Source organism: Diadema setosum, chromosome 2 (genome assembly GCF_964275005.1).
Source record: "Diadema setosum chromosome 2, eeDiaSeto1, whole genome shotgun sequence".
In the NCBI taxonomy this organism is placed as follows: domain Eukaryota; kingdom Metazoa; phylum Echinodermata; class Echinoidea; order Diadematoida; family Diadematidae; genus Diadema; species Diadema setosum.
This window is the reverse complement of record NC_092686.1, coordinates 43543729-43564486: the sequence shown is the minus strand read 5'-3', so window position 1 is coordinate 43564486 and position 20758 is coordinate 43543729. Positions and strand designations below refer to the sequence as shown.

The window sequence follows — 20758 nt, the reverse complement described above, 5'->3', positions numbered from 1 at the left end:
TTATATCAATTGACATATTGAAAAGAATTTCATGCAACATATTAATGTCCATCACTTTCTTCCCAGTCAATGCAACTCTGTTGTAGAATCAAGAGCAACTTTATACAGCACCATACAAAATATGACAGAGTTGTTTTTTAGCAAAAATTTCAATTCCCTAACAGTGAAAAAGTGCTTCACAGTGGAATTACTTGAATCTGTCAGTGATGTCCCACAATGCAAAGTCTTGCAAGATTGACCACTTGCTGTTCAGGTTGTATGCCACTCTCTACTTGCTTCAGTTTGTGGTAAAGACATACAATGTACATACCGGTACATTACATGTGAAGAAATTAAAGTTACAGGTGAAAGTTCAAATTCAGTTCACATTAATGAAATGTGTTTGTACAGGACACTACTGGCACTTCTTGTGTACCATGCCACCATCTTCATTATTTTGTTTTCATCAGTAGTAACTCAACAAAGGCAGACAGAAAATCAATACATGTTCATTGTACATTGTAGACCTTTACCTGTAGGCCTACATGAATTCCCCCCTACTTGGGGGGAGGGGGTGATCAATGATGTACAGCTGTACTATTTGTCAGGAGGTCATTCAGTCTTGCTTGACCAAGCATGAAGGAGGACCACTTGAAAGAAAGGATTTATAGAACCAGTCATTTTAATCATTCTTTATTCCTGTTGATGTGGAATATTCCCATTGAAGAAATACTCTACTTACAATTGTAACTGCCTACACACACACACACACACACACACACACAAACAACTTCAATTTTATATGTGTGGTTTTAAAAGATGTTCAGCAGGGCTTTACCAAGAAACAAAAGCAACATTAAAAAGCCAACAAATTACATGTAGTTTTATTTTTTAAAGCTATTGAAACATGTAATATAGCGCATCACGCAAAATATTTCCTCCGTATTTGCCAAGATTGGCATTCAGCCAAGGGCACCATGTAAACGTACTTGTAAAAGTGTACATTAAACAACTCTGACCCCTTTACAGTGCGAGGCTCTTTCATACATGTTATTGTTGGACAATTTTACATGTGGGACAGTTTAACATGTTTGCTTTACGTGGTTTTTTTTTTAATACTGTACATCTCTACCTGGCAAGGGAAGTTAAAGGAACTGTACAGTACTGGTTGAGATGAGGATTCATGTGAGATATTCAGAAACCACTCTATGAAATGTTAAAGAGCATACAATTGTAAGGGGAATCAAAAATTTATTTGATGAAAATCAGATTTTTGAAATGACTGAGATATCCAAAAACAAGGTAAAACAAAGAGATCCTAATAAAAGTCATGGCCTGTCAATATTATTAAGATCGCTTTTTTGGATATCTCGGCCAACTAAACATTGAATCCTTCTTGGAATTACATGCTCTTTCATATTTCATTTTTATAAGAGGTTTCTCATTATTTCACCAAAAAATGTTGTAAACCTGACATTACATGTAGGTCTCGACCAAAACTGTACAATCCCTTTAAGCCTTCCATTCTTGACTTCCTCTGCTACTTTGAATATAAACCTTGTCCAATACTACAGACCACAATAGGAAACTTACATACTTCTGTTTTTATACCCCCTTCACACTACGAGGTATAAATGTGGAACACATACACATTTTTGTGTTTGTCACACAAACTGTTGCCATGGTAACCACAATTTTACCAAAACCTTGCAGATCGAATAACTTTTCCATCATTCAAGCAATTAAAGTCAAATTTGAAATGAAATGAAATGAAATGAAATGAGATTTATTTACCAAACAAACAAACAAACATCGTCAACAAAGTCACAACAATTAATAGTTATAGTTTGGCAAAAAAGAACTGGCAATAGCGTGCAGGCTAGTCGAGGCCAGTCCTTTCAATGATATAGATTATAATATAACGTATTTACAATATTTACAGAAGAAATTGTTATATGTACATAATTATTTACATGTTTTCATAGGGGATCATTGTCATATTGATAACAGATATTTTCGCAATGATATCCGAAAAGCATTACGGGTGTTTATCTTTTTGACATAATGAGGAAATCCTCTCCAAATTATACTGCCTGCATATGACAAGGCGTGTTTACCTGTTTCAGATCTGATTCTTATTGATTTATAATTCATATTATTTTTAAACCTTGTATCATGCTTATGGTCAATTTCAAAACAATAATCAGAGATATCGTGCGGTATTTTTAGTATGTATCATGATCTAGAAGTGTAGTTTTGCAAGACACCAATGTGTTAATTTAAGGAAAATGTGTTGCCATGGTAACCACTCATTTTTGTATCAAAATAAGCCATTCAAGCTATGAAGGTCAAATTTGGTATGTACAAATTGTATGATGGTCTTTAAGTGTAGTGATGCTGGGGGAAAGCATGTTTCCATTTGCTGTAACAGTACAGTAAACTAAAATTATTCTGTTTCCAATTCGACAAGTGCACAAACTTGGTATTAACATCAGTGCCCTCATGACATCACATACTATAAAGCAACACTAGGGGCGGGGGTATTAATCACCTTCAGTGATAATTCTAGTGGTTTTGTTTTTATGTCACTCAGAAGACAGTGTCATGTGACACATGCAAGTAACTGTAGGAAAATGATTGTTATCAACAAGCAAGCTGTGAGTGGCTAAACAAGCATAAACTAAAACTAGCCTTCAGATGATTTTGTTTGCATGATTATGATTTTAAAAGCTAAAGAGTGTGTGCCCATAACTTGCTTCTTTTGTTTTGTATGCAGTTCTTCAATCTGATGTCTCCAACAAGCTCCAGTCTGATATGGATGTTCTCAGCATGGACACAACACCACTTTGTCCTGAAATGTATCCTTTCTGTCTGAACTACAACCTTGTACAGTTTCCAAACCTGCTTCTGAGACCATGTGTGTTTGTGTGTGTACATTTGTATATGTGTGTGTTCGCATAGAGGGCTTTAAAGGCATAATTTACCATTTGCAGATGAAACAAAAATCCAGCCTTAGTGCTCCAAAATAATTCTAAAATGTGAGTTAGGGATAAAAACATCCAATGTAAAAAATTGAATCAGTATAATTAATGTGCAGTAAGAAATTGTTCAATATACAAAATGTGAAGAATAGTTATAATAAAAATGTTTCTAGACTGAACCATCTACAGTTATGGTTTATTGAGAAAAATATTCTCCATATATTTTATGGTATATTTAAAGGGGATGGCTAGTAACTGATCAGTGGGAATGATTGTTCCAATTTTTGTGAGATTCATTTAAGAGTACATTATATGTCTATCCTTGTGTAAAAATTATTTGCTTCAGAATGGTCTCATATTCAAGTAATGTGCAGTTTAATGCCCCGTCACTGTACAGGCATGCTAACCTGGAAATAGTAAACTCCACATTATTGTCCCCACCGAATGAGTTCGAGCAGGGGACTATGAAACGGGCTCCGTACGTGTGTGTGTCCGTGTGTCCGTGTGTCCGTGTGTCCGTCCGTCTGTGCGTCCGTGTGTGATCAAAATGTTCAATTTGCTACTTCTCTGTCATTTAGGAGCCAATTTTGATTCTGTTTGCTTTATATGATAGCACTACATGGGAGCTTTGAAACTTCTACACAGAATTTCAGTTGTGACCTTTGACCTTGACCTTTGACCTATATTGTACATTTTGCTTCAAAATGCTACTCCTTCGCCATTTCTAACCCGATTTCTATTCCGTTTGCTCTATGTGATGGCACTAGGTGAGGGCTTCAAAACTTCTACACAGAATTTTGACCTTTGACTTCTTTGATCTTTGACCTTGATTTTTGACCTATATTGTACATTTTGCTACAAATAGTAGAGCAGATAAGTCCTCAAAATCACGTGAATTGTGCAAAATTTGACTAAAGCATGAAACTTTCACCAGTGTTTGTACATACCATAAGATTTATTTTAAGATCGGGAGGTAAGTCTGATTTGACCTCTGATGACCCCCAGAGGTCAATGTACTTTAGATATCAGAAAATCGATGTTTTTAGACATTTGCAAATGATATATGTGATTATGTTGCACTAAACATGCATTTATACCACAGAGAAATAATTTCCAGATTCAACAGAACACTGACAGGTTTTTACCTTTGACCTCTGATGACCTCCAGAGGTCAATGAACTTTAAATATCAAAATATCGATGTTTTTAGACATTTGTGAATGATATATGTGGTTATGATTCACTAAACATGCATCTATACTTCAGGGAAACCATTTTCTGATTCCACAGAGCATTGACAGGTTTTAACCTTTGACCTCTGATGACCTTTGGAGGTCAATGACCTCAAAATATTATATTGATCTGTGATGTCATTAGTTAATGGTAACCATTGTTAATATGTACAAAACAAACATATCTGTCTTACAATGAAATTGTCTTCATATTCTAAAGAGTAGACAGGTTTCTACCTTTGACCTCTGATGACCTTGAGAGGTCAATGACCTCAGAATATCAGAATATTGAAGTATGACATCATTGGTGAAAGGTCAAACATGGTAATGATGTACAAAACAAGCATATCTGTGTACAATGACATCGTCTTCATATTCCAAGGCACACAGACGAGTTTCTGCCTTTGACCTCTGATGATCTCGAGAGGCCAATGACCTCAAAGTATCAGAATAGTTTGGCATCATCAATGGTAAACATGATGATGTTTTAGAGAGCACTCGTAGGCCCTGTTTATTAACGAGCCATTACCGTTCACCTATGAAAATCACACAAGGTCAAATACCTCGAATGAAATGTGAGGATGTTAATATTGATATTGCGATAGTTAGTAGTTAATAATTGTTTATAATGTAGGGCTTACAAACCATGCATTTCTGTTACCGAAAAAGTGGCTACTCATTCCGCAGAACTTTTCAGGTAATTATCTAAGTCGGGTATGTGCACAGAGCAAGGGGTGTCGATCTGTTTTAACGTGGGGGGGGGGGGGGGACTTGGAAAATATGTAAAAGCATAAGTTCATGGTGCAAAGGAATGAAGCGGAGGGGGAGGGGGAGGATGTGGGTGGGGGATTGGATTTTTGCAGGTTTAGACCTGAAATCAGTGATTCAGTGTAGCTCTTGTTTAATGTGTGCGTCATCACTTATACGGAAGTTGATGGGGTGTGGGCGCATCTCACCTACCCTCCTCCCAAAGACGAAGTTTTTTTTTTTTTTTTTTTTTTAAAGAATCTGATGCATACGTTTTGGGGAATATTAGGAAAATTATGGATCACCAAGGTGTACCAAGTCTATATGGATGGGAACCCAGGAAGCGCAGCGTTGGCGAGGGTAGGGTATTCCACTCCCATCCGACAGAGCTCTTGTATTTTGAGAAATGAGATTCAACGACCTGGCACACAGGTACTTTTGAAGGAATACCTCGAAATTTGTATCAAAAAGGTGTAGTAAGTCAGCCATCTATGCATGGAGGAAGACCAATCGACAGAAGGATGTGGGTGGAGGTATCCCCCTCCCACATTATGGAGCTTTTGCATTCTTTTGTTTGCAATTCAATGATCTCGTGCCACTCTTGGTTGAACTACATGTACCATTTTGAAAAAAAAAGTCCATACCCAAATGTGTAGCCATAATCAATGCATGGAGGAGAGGTTGATACAGCGAGAGGAGGGTATGAAAGGGGCTGTCCCCCAATCCTTCCCATGCGAGGGAGCCTTTGCAGTAAGAATAGAAATGTAGAAAAAAAAATCTAGTATACACATTTATGATGGAATATTTGGGAAATTATCAGTAAAAGGAGTAGTACCGAATCTAAGGGTAGAAACCGAGGAGGGATTGTTAATTGAAAGATACACTACCCCCTCCAACAAGAGGGATTTTCTTTAATATGTTGGAACTGAAATTAAAGATCTAGTACATACTTTGTGATGATATAGAACAAAAATGGGACAAAAGCACTGAGCGTATATGGAAGGGGACATAACGAAAGATAGTGTGGGGGAGGGGGTATGCAAAGGAGATTCTGTCTTTTAATCTGGTGCATACTATAGCTAAAATGTTCAGTGACAATTCATTTTCTGTCAAAAAAGTGAAGAAAAAAAAATCTCAATCTCAGGAAATACTTGGAGGCAAAGTTTTATGTCCCCACCATTCCCCCTCCCATATTTTCTCGGGAGGCGGGGCAAATGGCTCTTGCCCTCCAAAATGAACAATCGTGCATATATAGGAAAGCCTTTTCATCTTTGGAATTCAAATAAAAATATCTCTTAAAAACATTTTTCATAGAATAAGGTAAATTATCATTCCCCAAAGTATGTTATATCTGTGGAAGGAACCAAGCAGGGGGAAGGAGTCTATCGAGAGGAGATATCCCCTCTCACAGAAGGGAGATTTTGCATTTCAGAATTAAATTTTAACAATCCGATGCACACTTAAAGTGAAAAACTTGGGCAGTTTTCTGTCTAAAAAGCAAAAAGCAAAAAACAACAACAAAACATAGTCCACATCTCAGAATTTAATGGGGTGGGGGTCAACTATCCCTGCCACCACCCCACCCCTCCTCCAAGCTAATGCCCCGGTATGTGCATGTGTTTTATTCCACTTGTTGAAAAGAAGAGAGAGTTTTAAGAAACAATATTGTTCAGTGGTCGCTATCCCAGTCAAGTAAATTGTTTATCAATAAGGTGATTTCCTTCACCGGTATACCTTAAGATGATGTAGGCCTGGTATTTGCCTTGCACGTTATTACATCTATTTCTTTTTTAGTATTCTCGTTTATATTTTGATGTGAAAGTTGTTTACTTTGCCACGATTTTATTTGTACATAGAAAAAATAATCCAAGACTGAAAATGAAACTGATACAATATTTAATGATTGACATGATGCACATATTGTGTATTTCTATAGCAATAAAATTGAGCAATTCAAAAGGCGTGTACTCATTTCACATGAACATTAGCGATGATCCTCTGACCTCTGGAGGATATTGAAAGATATGCATCAAAATGTAAGAATATTGATGTCTGGTCTCATTGGTTTGTAATGGCCTGCTGCTTATGAAATAATAATTATATTAAAAAAATGCATTTTGTGTGTGTGTGTGTGTGTGTGTGTCCAAAATTTTATGCAGAGTATTCCACACACAGTTCAATTTTGACTTCCATCTAGGACAATGAGCGGTTACTTTTTTCTCAACTACACTGTAATATCAAAATCTATTGAAAAAAACACGGTGGCGGCTGGGTCTAACACATTATCATTCCTTTTCGTTGGAGATCCATGAGGGATGGTCAAAACAAACATAAAAAATAGATATCTCAGACCTAATTGTTATAACAAAGCATCATATCCTCATATACCCAACCCAACCCTCTATGCCCAGACAATGTAAACCACCCCATGGACTTACTTGGAGCTTTAGAATATCCTTTGTCAACAGAGAGAGACATCCAAACCTTTGCAGTGCCGACTAAGATCTGCCATGGAACTGATTGGCATTGGCTCTGCATCATTGACAGCAGATCTCGTTTCCTATTCTCCTTCTTCTTCTTCTTCTTCTTCTTCTTTATTATACTGTGCAATCTTGTAATATTCTGCCATGGAGCCTTTTCTTAATTGGTTAAAGAAGGTATCCAAAGACCTATATGAAGCAAAAAACTACAAACAAATGCAAAAACAAAAAGAGAGACATATGTATCTTTAATAACAGAGCTGAATATTGAGTATCTCTCTACTGAAGTGTTTCAAAGAGATACAAGAGACAGTGGCCGAGAGTAGCCGCCACCTTTTTTGGGAGTAGGCCTACTTTGTGTTCTTGCAAATGATGCCTGACATTTTTGGTCATTTGCCCTTTTTGAAGAATGCAGCAATAGAGCCACAACTTCCTGCGGAGTGTATATTGTGGGGTTCTTGATGCAGTTTTGCTTTGTTTTGTTTTTCAAGTGTGGCTGTAACACTGCTTGTTTTGCATATGATGGCCATTGCAGCTAAAGAGTGCATATCTTCTCTGGATCATTCCAAACTTCATGATGTTTCACCTGGGTGAATGGATCCCAGATGATGCATGCATATTCCAGGACAGTCCTGAGCGGCTTGGAGTAGCAAAACACTGAACTTTATGATACTCGTATCTTCGTCTGGAATGAGTCTTTGCTTGAAGTATAACCTTTTTAAGCTGCTGTGGCGATTTGATTCCAGCTGAGCCTCCTATTGGAACTCCAAAATATTTTGCACAATCCGCTTTCTCCATGGTTTGCCATGAATGCTTATCTATTCCCTGGGTAGGTCTCGGATGGCAATAGCTAGTTGCAATACACAGGATTGCTTCATGTGGAATGCATGTTGGGCCTCACAGTATGTCGAAGTTTTCAAGATGGTCCATGATGTCGCAGCTGTGGACTGTATACTCCAGGACCATGAGTCATTCATCGCAGTCATACTGTAACAACCCACCAGCTTTTGCACTGGCCAATACAGGCCCACCCGCTGGAAACTATGCAAATATTGCCCATGAGCTTGACACTTAGGCAAACCAGTCCCATAATGAGTCCGACAAATGGGGGAAAAGATCTATGAGACACTGAATAGATTAAACACTCTGTATATCAGTCTCGTGGGCCTTGTTTTCCTCGAGTGTCGAGATAATGGCCATATTTGCTAGTCTACATAACTAACCCAAACATAACAGTTGTATTTGAGGTCGCTGCCATCACTCAAGAAACTTAAGCTTTATTTCTGAAGTAATTGACCTCTCACATTTCAGAGACCTGTTACTATAAACCAATGCTCTGTGGAATATGCATACATACTTTGATCAAAACATCAATGCGTGATTTGTACATGATTAAGCATTTACGATTACACCAATGAAGCCAAATATCAATACAGGTAAGCCTACACATGTGACCTCAGTGACCTTTCATTGTCCTGAGAGGTCAAAGTTGGATATAATGCACAGGCTAATGACCAATGTTCCATGGAATGACAAGATTCTTCTATTATAGCATAAATGATTGTACATCGGGTATTACAAAGTTGACCATTGACTATACATAGAATATCAATATTCTGATATTTTGAGGTCATTGACCTGTCACCTTCCTCAGAGGTCAAAGGTAGAGACACGTGAGTAATTTCTCTTGCTCTGTGGAATAGGAAAACAATTCAATTGTAATACAAATGAATGTAACATCTAAATCATGTTTGTCATCAACCAATTGCACCAAATATCAATGTTCTGACATTTTGAGGTCATTGGCCTCATCATAGGTCATCTGAGGTCATCAGAGGTCAAAGGTAGAAATCTGACTCGAAAGGCTCAGTGGAACATTGAGGCAATTCCTCTTACAAAAATTAGTTTTTAGTACATAATTATCGTGTTTCAGTTATGAGTGATGCATTAAAATATCAATTTTCTCACATTTTGAGGTCATTGACCTCTGAAGGTCATCAGAGGTCAAAGATAGAAACCTGTCAGGGCTCTGTGGAATATAAAGACAATTTCACAGTGACAAATATTAAGTTTTAGTACATCATTACTGTGTTTTATCATTAACCAATGATGCAAAATATCAATTTTCTGACATTTTGAGGTCATTGACCTCTGGAGGTCATCAGAGGTCAAAGGTAGAAACCTGTCAGGGCTCTGTGGAACATAAAGACAATTTCACTGTGACAAATATTAAGTTTTAGTACATCATTACTGTGTTTATCATTAACCAATGATGCAAAATATCAATTTTCTTAGATTTTGAGGTCATTGACCTCTAGAGGTCATCAGAGGTCAATTCAGACTTACCTCCCGATCTTAAAATTAATCTTATAGCATGTACTAACAAATGTGAAAGTTTCATGCTTTAGTCAAATTTTGCACAATTCTTCGGCTTATCTGCTCTACTAAAAATGCTACTCCTTTGCCATTTCTAACCCGATTTCGATTCCATTTGCTTTATGTGATGACACTAGGTGAGGGCTTCAAAACTTCTACACAGAATTTTGACCTTGATTTTTGACCTGTATTGTACATTTTGCTACAAAATGCTACTCCTTCGCCATTTCTAACCAGATTTCACTTCCGTTTGCTTTATGTGATGGCACTAGGTGAGGGCTTCAAAACTTCTACACAGAATTTTGACCTTTGACGTCTTTGACCTCTGACCTTGATTTTTGACCTATATTGTACATTGGCTACAAAATGCTACTCCTTCGCCATTTCTAACCCGATTTCACTTCCGTTTGCTTTATGTGATGGCACTAGGTGAGGGCTTCAAAACTTCTTCACAGAATTTTGACCTTTGACGTCTTTGACCTCTGACCTTGATTTTTGACCTATATTGTACATTGGCTACAAAATGCTACTCCTTCGCCATTTCTAACCCGATTTCGATTCTGTTTGCTTTATGTGATGACACTAGGTGAGGGCTTCAAAACTTCTACACAGAATTTTGACCTTTGACTTCTTTGACCTTTGACCTTGATTTTTTACCTATATTGTACATTTTGCTACTAAATACTACTTCCGGCGGGGACATATATTACGCACCGCGTAATTTCTACTTCTCCTTCTTTGAATTTGAGACAATTCTGAATCAAATAATTTTTGCACAACAATAGATTTATACTGTACTCTTAAATGAATCCCACAAGGATTGGAACAATCATCCCCCAGCATTCCCACTGATTCCCACTGATCATTACTAGCCATTCCCTTTAAATTTTTTTAAAATGGTAGGATGTTTTTGTGATATGTATGCATCAAATGTAATATCTCAAACATTTTTTAAATCATTGCTCCCAAAGGTAAACTGTACCTTTACTTTGGGATATTGTTGTGTTTCAGTCCAAACGGCTTGGGATATATTGTCCACCAGGCATACACACATGCCTGTTTGTTCAGAGTACAAAAACAAATGAAAAAGCACCCCTTGGGGTACATGAGGCACTACCCGTTCTGCATCTAGAACCTCCATGTACATTTTAGGCAGAGAGAATTTCACATTATTCAAATGGGGAAGTTTAAAAATTTGTTTTAGATGTATTATCGATTGTTGTGAATGCATCTATACTCTACACGAGGCTTTTTTTTTTTAAAAACTTACTACATGTATTCAAAACTGAATTTGAATATAATTTTTTAAATAATTTTTTATCTAAATTAGTCAATTTAACGGAATAAAGAAAAATATTTTTTTTTCGGAAATTAATAATGGAATATGCCCAGTTAAACCTTGAGCAAACTATCATATCCCCTATTGAAGCATGTTAGAAGAATTTGTGTGTGAGTGTGTGTGTGGGGGAGGGGGGGGGGGGCTGCATGGGGTATTAATTGATTCAACATCTATACCATAGAAAAACAAATTGTGGACATCCAGTTATATCAAGATACAAATCAGGGTGAAATTGTGTGTAAGTAATGCAAAGTGAATAATTGAAAATAATAAAAAAAAAGTCCATGTACATGTATGTTATCATGTAAAGCAGAGTGATGCCCTATAACAAGATAAAGGGATAGTACTTAGCTAGTTGTGTCAGCAGTGAGTGAGAAACGGGGAAGTACATTATCAGATAGTTTTACAAATGGCTTTACAGAATAATGATTATGAGAAAGAACAGTTTGATTTAATGATATCAGAAATACAAAAGTTAAAAACTAGAACTGTATATGCAAATGTTGTTACTGAATACATAAAAAGACCTGTTTGTGAACACCTACTTTCTATTCAGTATGGATTTCAGGATGACGAATGGTCACAGATTTTTCTGGTCCCATTTCAATGTACAGTAGAAATTAAGATGAGAGTGTTCCAATTTAAAATTTTGCATAATATTTTATACACCAACAACAAGTTGTTTAAGATGAAACTGGTAGGAAACAGAATTATGTTCGTTCTGTGAATCTGAGGTTGAAACACCTATACATATTTTCTGTGACTGTAAAACTGTTGAGGACTTACGGCACGCTTTCGTTGATAAATTTGGTTTAGGATTGAGTGTTACATTTCAGGATTTGACCAAGAAAAGAATAATGTTTTGTTTCATAAAGGACTCGAAAGGACCTCACAGGCAATTGATAAATCATTTGATTTTGTTACTCAAGAGATATATTTATATTCAGAGACCTGTGTAAGAAATCAAAACTTAATTTAGGTGGTCTCATATCATTTATTGGCAGTGTTAGATATACAGAAGTAGTTATAGCAAAACAAAAGCTAAAGGAACATATATGTTCCTTTAGGTTTTAGCTTTTGTTTTGCTATAATTATTCATTACAGGAAATGGTCCCCAGTTGAAAATGTGTTTAAAAAAAAGGAAATTTGAAGTGTCTTTATGTAACCACCAGTAGACCAATGCTATGTTCAGTTTTCATTGGTTCATCTGTATGTCTGTTGTTTGTTTTTGTCAGTGATTGTCACTTTGATTTATATGCTTGACTATTGCTTTTGAAATGTTACAAATGTACAAAAAGAAATAAAAATTTCAAAAGAAAAAAAAAATAGCAAAAGGGATATCAAGTTTCAACCATCATCAAGTTCTAAGATGATTATCTTCATATGAGTGTTGGAAGGGAGATGGAGGCCCTTTTCAGACTTCAGCGGGGAGTTGATTCCATATAGATACAACCAAACTGTGTGAAAATTATAGTTCTCCTGCTTGAATTTTAGCTTATGATTCGATCATTAGACCATCTGTTTCAAATACCATACAAGCGTGTATTACCGAGGGTATGATGAGTTCTGGCACATGTGTGGGTGGCTGCCATGAAGTTTGTTTAAAGTTAAAGTTAACCTCTAAAGGACTGCTATTTTTGCACTTAGCTAAAATGATACTCCAGATGATGAGGCATGTGGTAGTAAACGTGCAGAATATTGCCTTTCCTTCTGTTTTAACTGATACATGTAGGCCTACATATACAGTGATTTTGATTGCTTATATTTCCAACTGGGCAACTTAGGGAAGTGCATCAGGGAAAGCCTGACATCTTGTACCCTTGTATTTGGCTTGTTTTGTTTGTTTATCTGTTGTCACGTGTATTGTCTTGTCAATGCTGAATAATAATGATAATAATGATAATAATAATAATAATAATAATAATAATAATAATAATAATAATAATAATAATATAATGATAATAACAATAATGATAATAATAATAATAATAATAATAATAATAATAATAATAATAATAATAATAGCAATGATAATGATAATAACAACAATGTCCGAAGGCTAAGGTGAAATTATTAAAACCTTCTGAATGATCTTATATCAGGATTGCATGAAGATATTAACTATTTTCCAAGCATGGGTAAATGACAGAAGATGATTCCAAATGACATAACTGACATTTTATGATTGCTCTATCAAAGCTACATGTATACCATTTAGCTCTGAATTCACAGTGAATTGTTTTGAAAGTATAAAAACTTAATATTACACATTGTAAGTGACCTGTCACACTCACACTATGAAACGAAAATCTTACTCCTATGAAAGTGATTGCAAACAAGAATTTGCTGTGTTTTTCATTATGATGTGTATAATTTCAACACTTTTGCGTGGTATTTTGAAAATGTGAAGACTGTGGACTCTTACATAAAAAACCTTAACTATGCATCATGTATCATCACCAGATCATACGGTAATGGATTACATCAGAAACAGGTGAGGGTAGTGACAGTTTCCTGCCAACAGACATCATGGTATACTGGTACAGCCTGAGGGCATACTCTTCATTATATACATTACACCAACGTAACAAACTCAACTTGGTTAGATCCAGAAATGACATTGAAGTGTGCTTGCGTAGTTCGGTGTTCTTTGTTACATTTTATTTTGTAATCCTCTGTTGTTGTTTTTGTCCATACATTTTTTGCTGGCAATCTGCTTACAACCAACAGCTTGCTACATGTACCATCGCTTGTATATTGGTATTTTGCTCATGCAACTTCAGCACTGTGCAATTTTTAAGGTCAAAGTGACATTGTTCCTTTAGCAGAACCTGTGACACATCAATATCAGAAAAGATGTGACATGCCGTTTTTCTTTAAAAACCAAATTGAATTTGATGAAATTAAGACAGTTGTGAATTACAGTGGATACTGTAAAGTTTGTGCATGCATGAAACTTTTTGAAATTTTGCGAGGAGCCAACATTTGTGAAAGTAAAGTGCATGTGAAAGACTTCAATGTAATGAAAGAAAATCAAAACTAGTGATGACTTTATCATATGTAGACAGGAGTACTCCATTCATGAAATTCATGTTAGCTCAAAAGTATTACATAAAGGGAAAATGTAGATAATGTTGTAAAGAATCTTTTGGCAGTGTAGGTAATGTGAACCATTTCTTTTCTATGCCCCTGTCCCAAAGAATGATGGAGTCATTAATTCTGGTTGGCTGTAATCCCGTTCGTCTGTCCATTCATCCCACCTTATAATGTTGTTACAAACTGCGTTATGATTTAAGGAAAACCAATCAGTAGATTTTCTAGATGCCTGGAACAGGCATGCTAAATGAGATGTTGATGCACTGGTTTTTCAGACTTTGAAAAAACTCTCTCAGGGTCAAAGTTCAAAGGTTTATGAACTGAGGCTGAAAATGTATGCCTAATGTTTTGGGTGAAGTTTTATCTGGGAATGTCTGTTAGGAATAGAAATACTAAATAGATAGTGCTGGAAAAAGAAGAGAACTAAATGCATTCCATATACTTTTAATTTATTATAGTGTGGAGTGTGTTTTACTTTGAGTCAATTATTGACAACCCCGAGCTGTATATATACACCATAATGTTTGTGCCAGTGATCTTGCAGGGGAAACTTGATATCGAACAGTGACGAATTTGTGCATGCCATTCAATGAGAGAGCATTCATATCAGATCTAGATATCTGGTGGAAGTGAAGTTCCATTGTGTAGCAGAGTGCGGTGCAGCATAAATTTATAAACTAATTCTGTCATGGAGGCTGATAACCAAGAAAGGAGGATATTTTGACTTTGAGTTTCTCAGAAAAATGTAGAAAAGTTGGGATCATTAGAACATCACTTGTGTAAGTTTGCATTCATACGACACCCAGAACAATGACCTACATATGTATGTATATACTGTATATGACATCATATTCCAGTGGCTGATGAGTTGGACCAGATGATGGGCATAAAAATGTTTTTGGAACCAACCTCTACATCACCGTTGTGTGTGAAAGCATTGCTTTGATGCTCCACCATCAATCATTCAGGACCGACTCTTACAGCAGTACAATCCTGATGAATGATAGCTCACTGTAACATTTGTTTATCATGCAGTCAAGAGCTATTGGTCTCTACATTTGAGATCTTGTGCCTGCATTTTGGTATGATACAAATCCTAGAGTTGTATTCAAATTGTGAAAATGCTGTACTGCAGATCATTTACCTGGATGGATGCAATCTCTCTCCCGAGGAACTTGTTCAGCTTGGCCGTGGAGAGCGCAAAATTGAGGTTAGTCTTACCTATTCTTTTCTCAGACACCAATACAGTGCTCACTGCTTAATCGGGAGGGGTAGGGAGACAAGCTTTTCTCCCGTTTAAGTGGTGCTCTCGCTTAAAGGGAAGATAAACCCCAAGAACAATGTGGATTGAGTGAAAGCAGCAACATTAGTAGAACATATCAGTGAAAGTTTGAAGAAAATCGGACAATCGATGCAAATGTTATGAATTTTTAAAGTTTTGGTGTTGGAACCGCTGGATGAGGAGACTACTAGAGGTTATGACGTATGAGTGGACAACAATACCAAGAAAATATAAAGAAAATACTACAAAAATCCATTTTTCATGAAAAGTACAAATCCCATCAATTTGATATTGACATATGTTAAGGGTAGCAATTATTCCCCCTGCTTTCTGAAAGCGGTTTCGGTCCACTGCTCTTTCATAATTCTAAAAAAGTGAATTTTTGTTGAATTTCCTTTATATTTTCTTTGTATTGTTGTCCACTCATACGTCATATCCTCTAGTAGTCTCCTCATCCAGCGGTTCCAACACCAAATCTTTAAAAATTCATAACTTTTGCATCGATCGTCCGATTTTCCTCACACTTTCATTTATGTGTTCTACTATTAAATGTTGCTGCTTTCACTCAATCCACATTGCTCTTTGGGTTTACCTTCCCTTTAAGCGGTGGTTGATATAATGTTATGCAGTCAAACACACTGCATGCATGCTATGCATGAACAGGCAGAGTATGAGCTGCATGTAGGGAAGGTGACTCTCTGTAGCCCATTGAGCGGTTTGCATGGCCAGCGGAATGGTGGGGGGGGGGGGGGGGGGCTCGCCCCTCCCCCCCCCCCCCCCCTCCCTCTTTTTGTGCACCATACAAAGGAATAAATAAGTTGTCATCACTTTGGGCCCCCACTTTTTTTTAACCTGAAAGTACGTAAGTGGCACAAAAAATTGCTGAAGTCCCACACCCCCTTTTTTTTTTTGCTTGTCAGCCAAAGAAACCCGGAGGAGATGAGCTGAGGACCTTTTTTTCTGATTGACTAGTCAGATGAGTACCCTGAGTTGTATACAACTGTAGGCAAATAAGCTGATGGATGTAAAACAGCATTAAAGTCTCAAAATTGTCTGATAAACTTTTCCTCTATGAGGAGTGAAGAGTGCATACATGTATCATATGAGGGAGTAGATGTTGTGTGAAGCATGATAAAAAAAGTTATCTTTATCCTTTAAAAAAAATTGTTGTTCAGCTTACGTCGGCTGCGTGGGAGAAGGTTAGCAAAGCGCGTGACCTCGTCAATCAAATCCTGAAAGAGAATAAAGGTAAATCCAATACTCATATTCATTTACCTGATAGATTGGTATGTACAGTCATGGTATGTACAGTCAACCTTGCATAAAGTCAAATTTACTTGGACTTAAGAAATAGTTTCGTCTAAGAGAAAATTCAATTTATGAGAGATTAAAATCGATAGAATATAAAGAGAAGAGAACTTAAAAAGACCTTCAAGTTATGTGAGTTCGACTTAAGCAAGGCTGACTGTACTTCCAAATATGCATTTGCAACCACAAATTGTGGTGGATATAACTGCAGTCCAACTTATTTTCTGGATGTAGGCTGGCATGCGATTGTCTTCATCTTCTACATGCAGTTTCTTTTCAGTGAGAAATTTTACCAAAACCAATTACAAAACAGCATTCTATTGCAGATACTAGGCAGTGAAATAGGGGGGGGGGGTATAAATACGGATCATTATGATATCTATTCTAACCAAATTGTTGTAGAAAGAAGAGTAGGGCCTATGCAGCTTGTCTGATGGTTTGAGAAAGTGGATTGGAGAGAGAGAGAGAAGGGGGTACACATGCACCTCAAAGATTTGATTACTCCTTGGCAGCAAACTCAAAAGAGATCTATCCACATGAAAAGGGGTATTTTTTACCAATTATTAATTTCATATTAACAAGTAAAAGGAAAATTCAAATATCATGTAAATCATTGTAGTAATAGTAAATCGTTGTTGACTTGTGTATACCCCAATCTACTTGAAAGTGTCATGCTTGGATTTATACCTCGCTTTGTTATCTAGTATTAAACACCACTAGTCCCAACATGACTGGATAACTGGACATGGACGGTTTATACCTGCTTTTACACAATGCCACACAATATTGTACTTCTAGTGTCACTGTGTGTAAATGTTCATTTGTTAACACATTGTTACGCATAGACACACCAATAGGTTTGCATCATCACAACACACACACACACACAGTTATTCACCAACACTCTCCACGAATAGATACACAAGTCTGTAGCATTCAACAATTGCAATAAAATACTTGCAAAATATCCACTTTGTACTTGCTTGCTTTCTTAAGTTTGCTATATGATACATGTTATTTCCTATTTCAGTTGTCTACGGAATAAACACAGGATTTGGCAAATTTGCCAGGGTGGTGATTGCTCCAGAGAAATTGATGTAAGTCTCGCAAACATTTAGACTATTTTAATGAAACTAAGAAAAGCATTTTGAAGTCAGTCTATCACATGTTCAAGCTGAAAGAAAAATAAATTTTTTGGACTTACAAAATTCAGATGATGTATGCATATTAAAAATTACCAGTTTTTAGGATAACAGTGCAGGTAGGAATCCTTTATGATAACATTTGTATGTTATACTGCATGACTGCGCGAGTCATGAATTTAGTGAATAGTCGTGGGCGTTTGTTTGTTTCTTGTTTGACTCAAGGTTACTATCAGTGAACTGAAGCTTGAAAGCTTAAAAGTAGCTATTATGTAAGATGGAAATTACATTGTAGTCTGTCAAGGTTTAAAACCTATCAGTCCCATGGAGTTTTGTTGTAGGTGATTTCACTGTTTTCTAATGTATTCCATACATATTAGAGATACAGTGTATATTTTTCATACCAATGTTAGAGATAATACTTTTGTTGTGCTTGATAAATATGCAGTGATGATATGAAATTAAGACCAGAATGAGACAAGTTGTAAGATATTGCTTATATTTCAGTCATGTAAAACTTATGCCAGAAGAAGAGTAATGGGGAGATTAGTATTAAAGACTTTTTTTTTGCATAAAGCTGAAATGATTAAGAGGATCATTTGTAGCAGGATGTAGCCTTAGAGTAAGGAAATGATTGTGAAAAAAAGAAGTTTTCATAAATAAAATGCTTCCTGTGACAAAACCTCGTGGAGAACTGGTCTAAACCAGTTTGCACCGAAGCATTCGTGAAGTGAAAAGCAAATATGCACTTGACTCGGGCCACCGAGGCCATGCCTGTGCAGAATTATTTCACTATCATTTTTTTTTTTTGGTGTATGTGTGTGTGTGTGTTATGTTTTGAGCACCCCCTCCTTATGCGAGGTCCAAGCGTGCTCTGCTCTATGGTGCAGTACAGTGTGTAATTTGCTGAGAATGCAATTTCATTGTCAAACTGTGCGGCCTTGCACTTGTTTGCAGGCACCTGTGTCTGTTGGACCTTTTGGGACTCACTGTCTGTGGAAACTCTACATTACCCAATGCTCAGTAACACTGCAACATTAAAAGTTGTATGTGGACAGCAACATGCTCTGTGTGTGTGTGTGTGTGTGTGTGTGTGTGTGTGTGTGTGTGTGTATGTGTGTGTGTGTGTTATGTGTGTGTGTGTGTGTGTTTTCACACATAAATGCAAGAAATGATTGATCATTTACTTTCTAGCACCAATTTTTGTCTTCAATGCTCATGCAAAAAAAAAAAAAATGTTTGAGAACAAAAAACAAAAGAAAATAGCGAAACAAAAACAGATGGAATTCGGTAAATACAAAATTTCTCTTAAAAGTATAGAATTGGTTGAGGTGAGGATTCAACTTTTACCCTTTTGCAAGATACTTAGAAACCACTCTTTGAAATGTTAAAGAGCACATATATGTAAAGGGAATTGATGAAAATTAGTTTTGAAATGACTGAAATATCTAAAAACAAGGTAAAACAAAGAGATCCTAATAAAAGTTGTGGCCTGTCACATTTTATTAGGATTGCTTTTTTTTTTTTGGATATCTCAGCTATTGAAGACGAATTGTCATCAAATAAACTGAATTCCTACATGTTCTTTCATATTTCATACTAAGAGGTTTCTCATTAACTCACAAACACAAGCACACACATAAAAAGTTGGAAACCTGCTGCCCCATCTTAACCAAAACTATATCATCCCTTTGAAAGAAAACATATGATGTGAGTACTTTCGTGGTCAGAAGGAGGAATATCAACTTTTATGTAATGATAAGCCTTTTTCTTTAATTAGCAAAAAAAACCCAACAACAACAACAACAACAACAAAAGGCAAAAAAAAAAAAACCACCACCAAAACTTAATGACTTATATGAGTAATTTCATATTGTTATTGTTTCTCACTTACTGTACTTGATTACATAGTGTACTCCGGGTCCCAAGATAGAGCATAACATTACAGATATGAAGGTCTATCAGTATAGTTTTACTGCAGTTATTCAGGTATTCTTGAAATGATCTTGCAAAAATATTGGATCATGAAGAGCAATCTGTGATAAGCTTTCCAAGATTTCATTATGGGGAAAAAAGGAATGATTACAATAGTAACAGTTGTATATGTGCCAGGATGTGACAGCTGAAAACAATGGATTTGAATGAATGAATACGCAATTTGTTGCTCAAATAAGTAAGATGCATGTAAGATTAATGACTCATCAATTATACATATCATAACTGTGCCACATATGTTGTGACTAGTAGAGCCAAGGAGGTTGAAGAGATGGAGTAACAACAGAGTTATTCCCTTTGATCTATGTTCGAAGCCGCCGCTCAAAAATATTTGAAGCATGTGCCAAACAGGATCTGCAGCGCAGATACGAAGACAATTGACTCGTGTCTCATTGCATAATCACCAGCCACTTTCAAAGGAAGATACGTCTTTGTGATGGTAATTACTTTTCGCTATCCCTTCTTATAAAAGGTAGGTAGTACAGACACGAAGATGCGCGAACAGAAATTGAAGAAAAAATGCTGAAATGAAGATGAAAATTACTCGACTGGGCATATGTGGGCACTAATCTGATATATCTATCAATAAAGAATTATACTTGAAGATTATTACATATTAGTTTCATCTGGGCAAATTAAGTGAAAAAGTGATAAAACCAGCTTTCCAGGATGGTACAGTTTTAAACATTTTCACATAATACAGCTCTGAATTACACTTTTGCGCAAATTTCTGAACGGAATTGGCTTTTGTTTTACATACTTTATTATTAAGTGAAATTTCATTTCATTTAATAAATAAATA

General features: G+C 36.3%; 1 protein-coding gene across 1 annotated transcript in view; it reads left to right on the top strand.

Annotated features, from left to right (window-relative positions):
* LOC140245379 (histidine ammonia-lyase-like) overlaps window positions 1–20758 on the top strand; it is a 43322-nt gene that overhangs the window by 6752 nt on the left and 15812 nt on the right. Inside the window, exons 2-6 of the mRNA XM_072324957.1 lie at window positions 2756–2837; window positions 13597–13627; window positions 15365–15439; window positions 16687–16759; window positions 17850–17916. Of these exons, the coding sequence (XP_072181058.1) occupies window positions 2756–2837; window positions 13597–13627; window positions 15365–15439; window positions 16687–16759; window positions 17850–17916 (328 nt within the window). The remainder of the gene's footprint in view (window positions 1–2755; window positions 2838–13596; window positions 13628–15364; window positions 15440–16686; window positions 16760–17849; window positions 17917–20758) is intronic.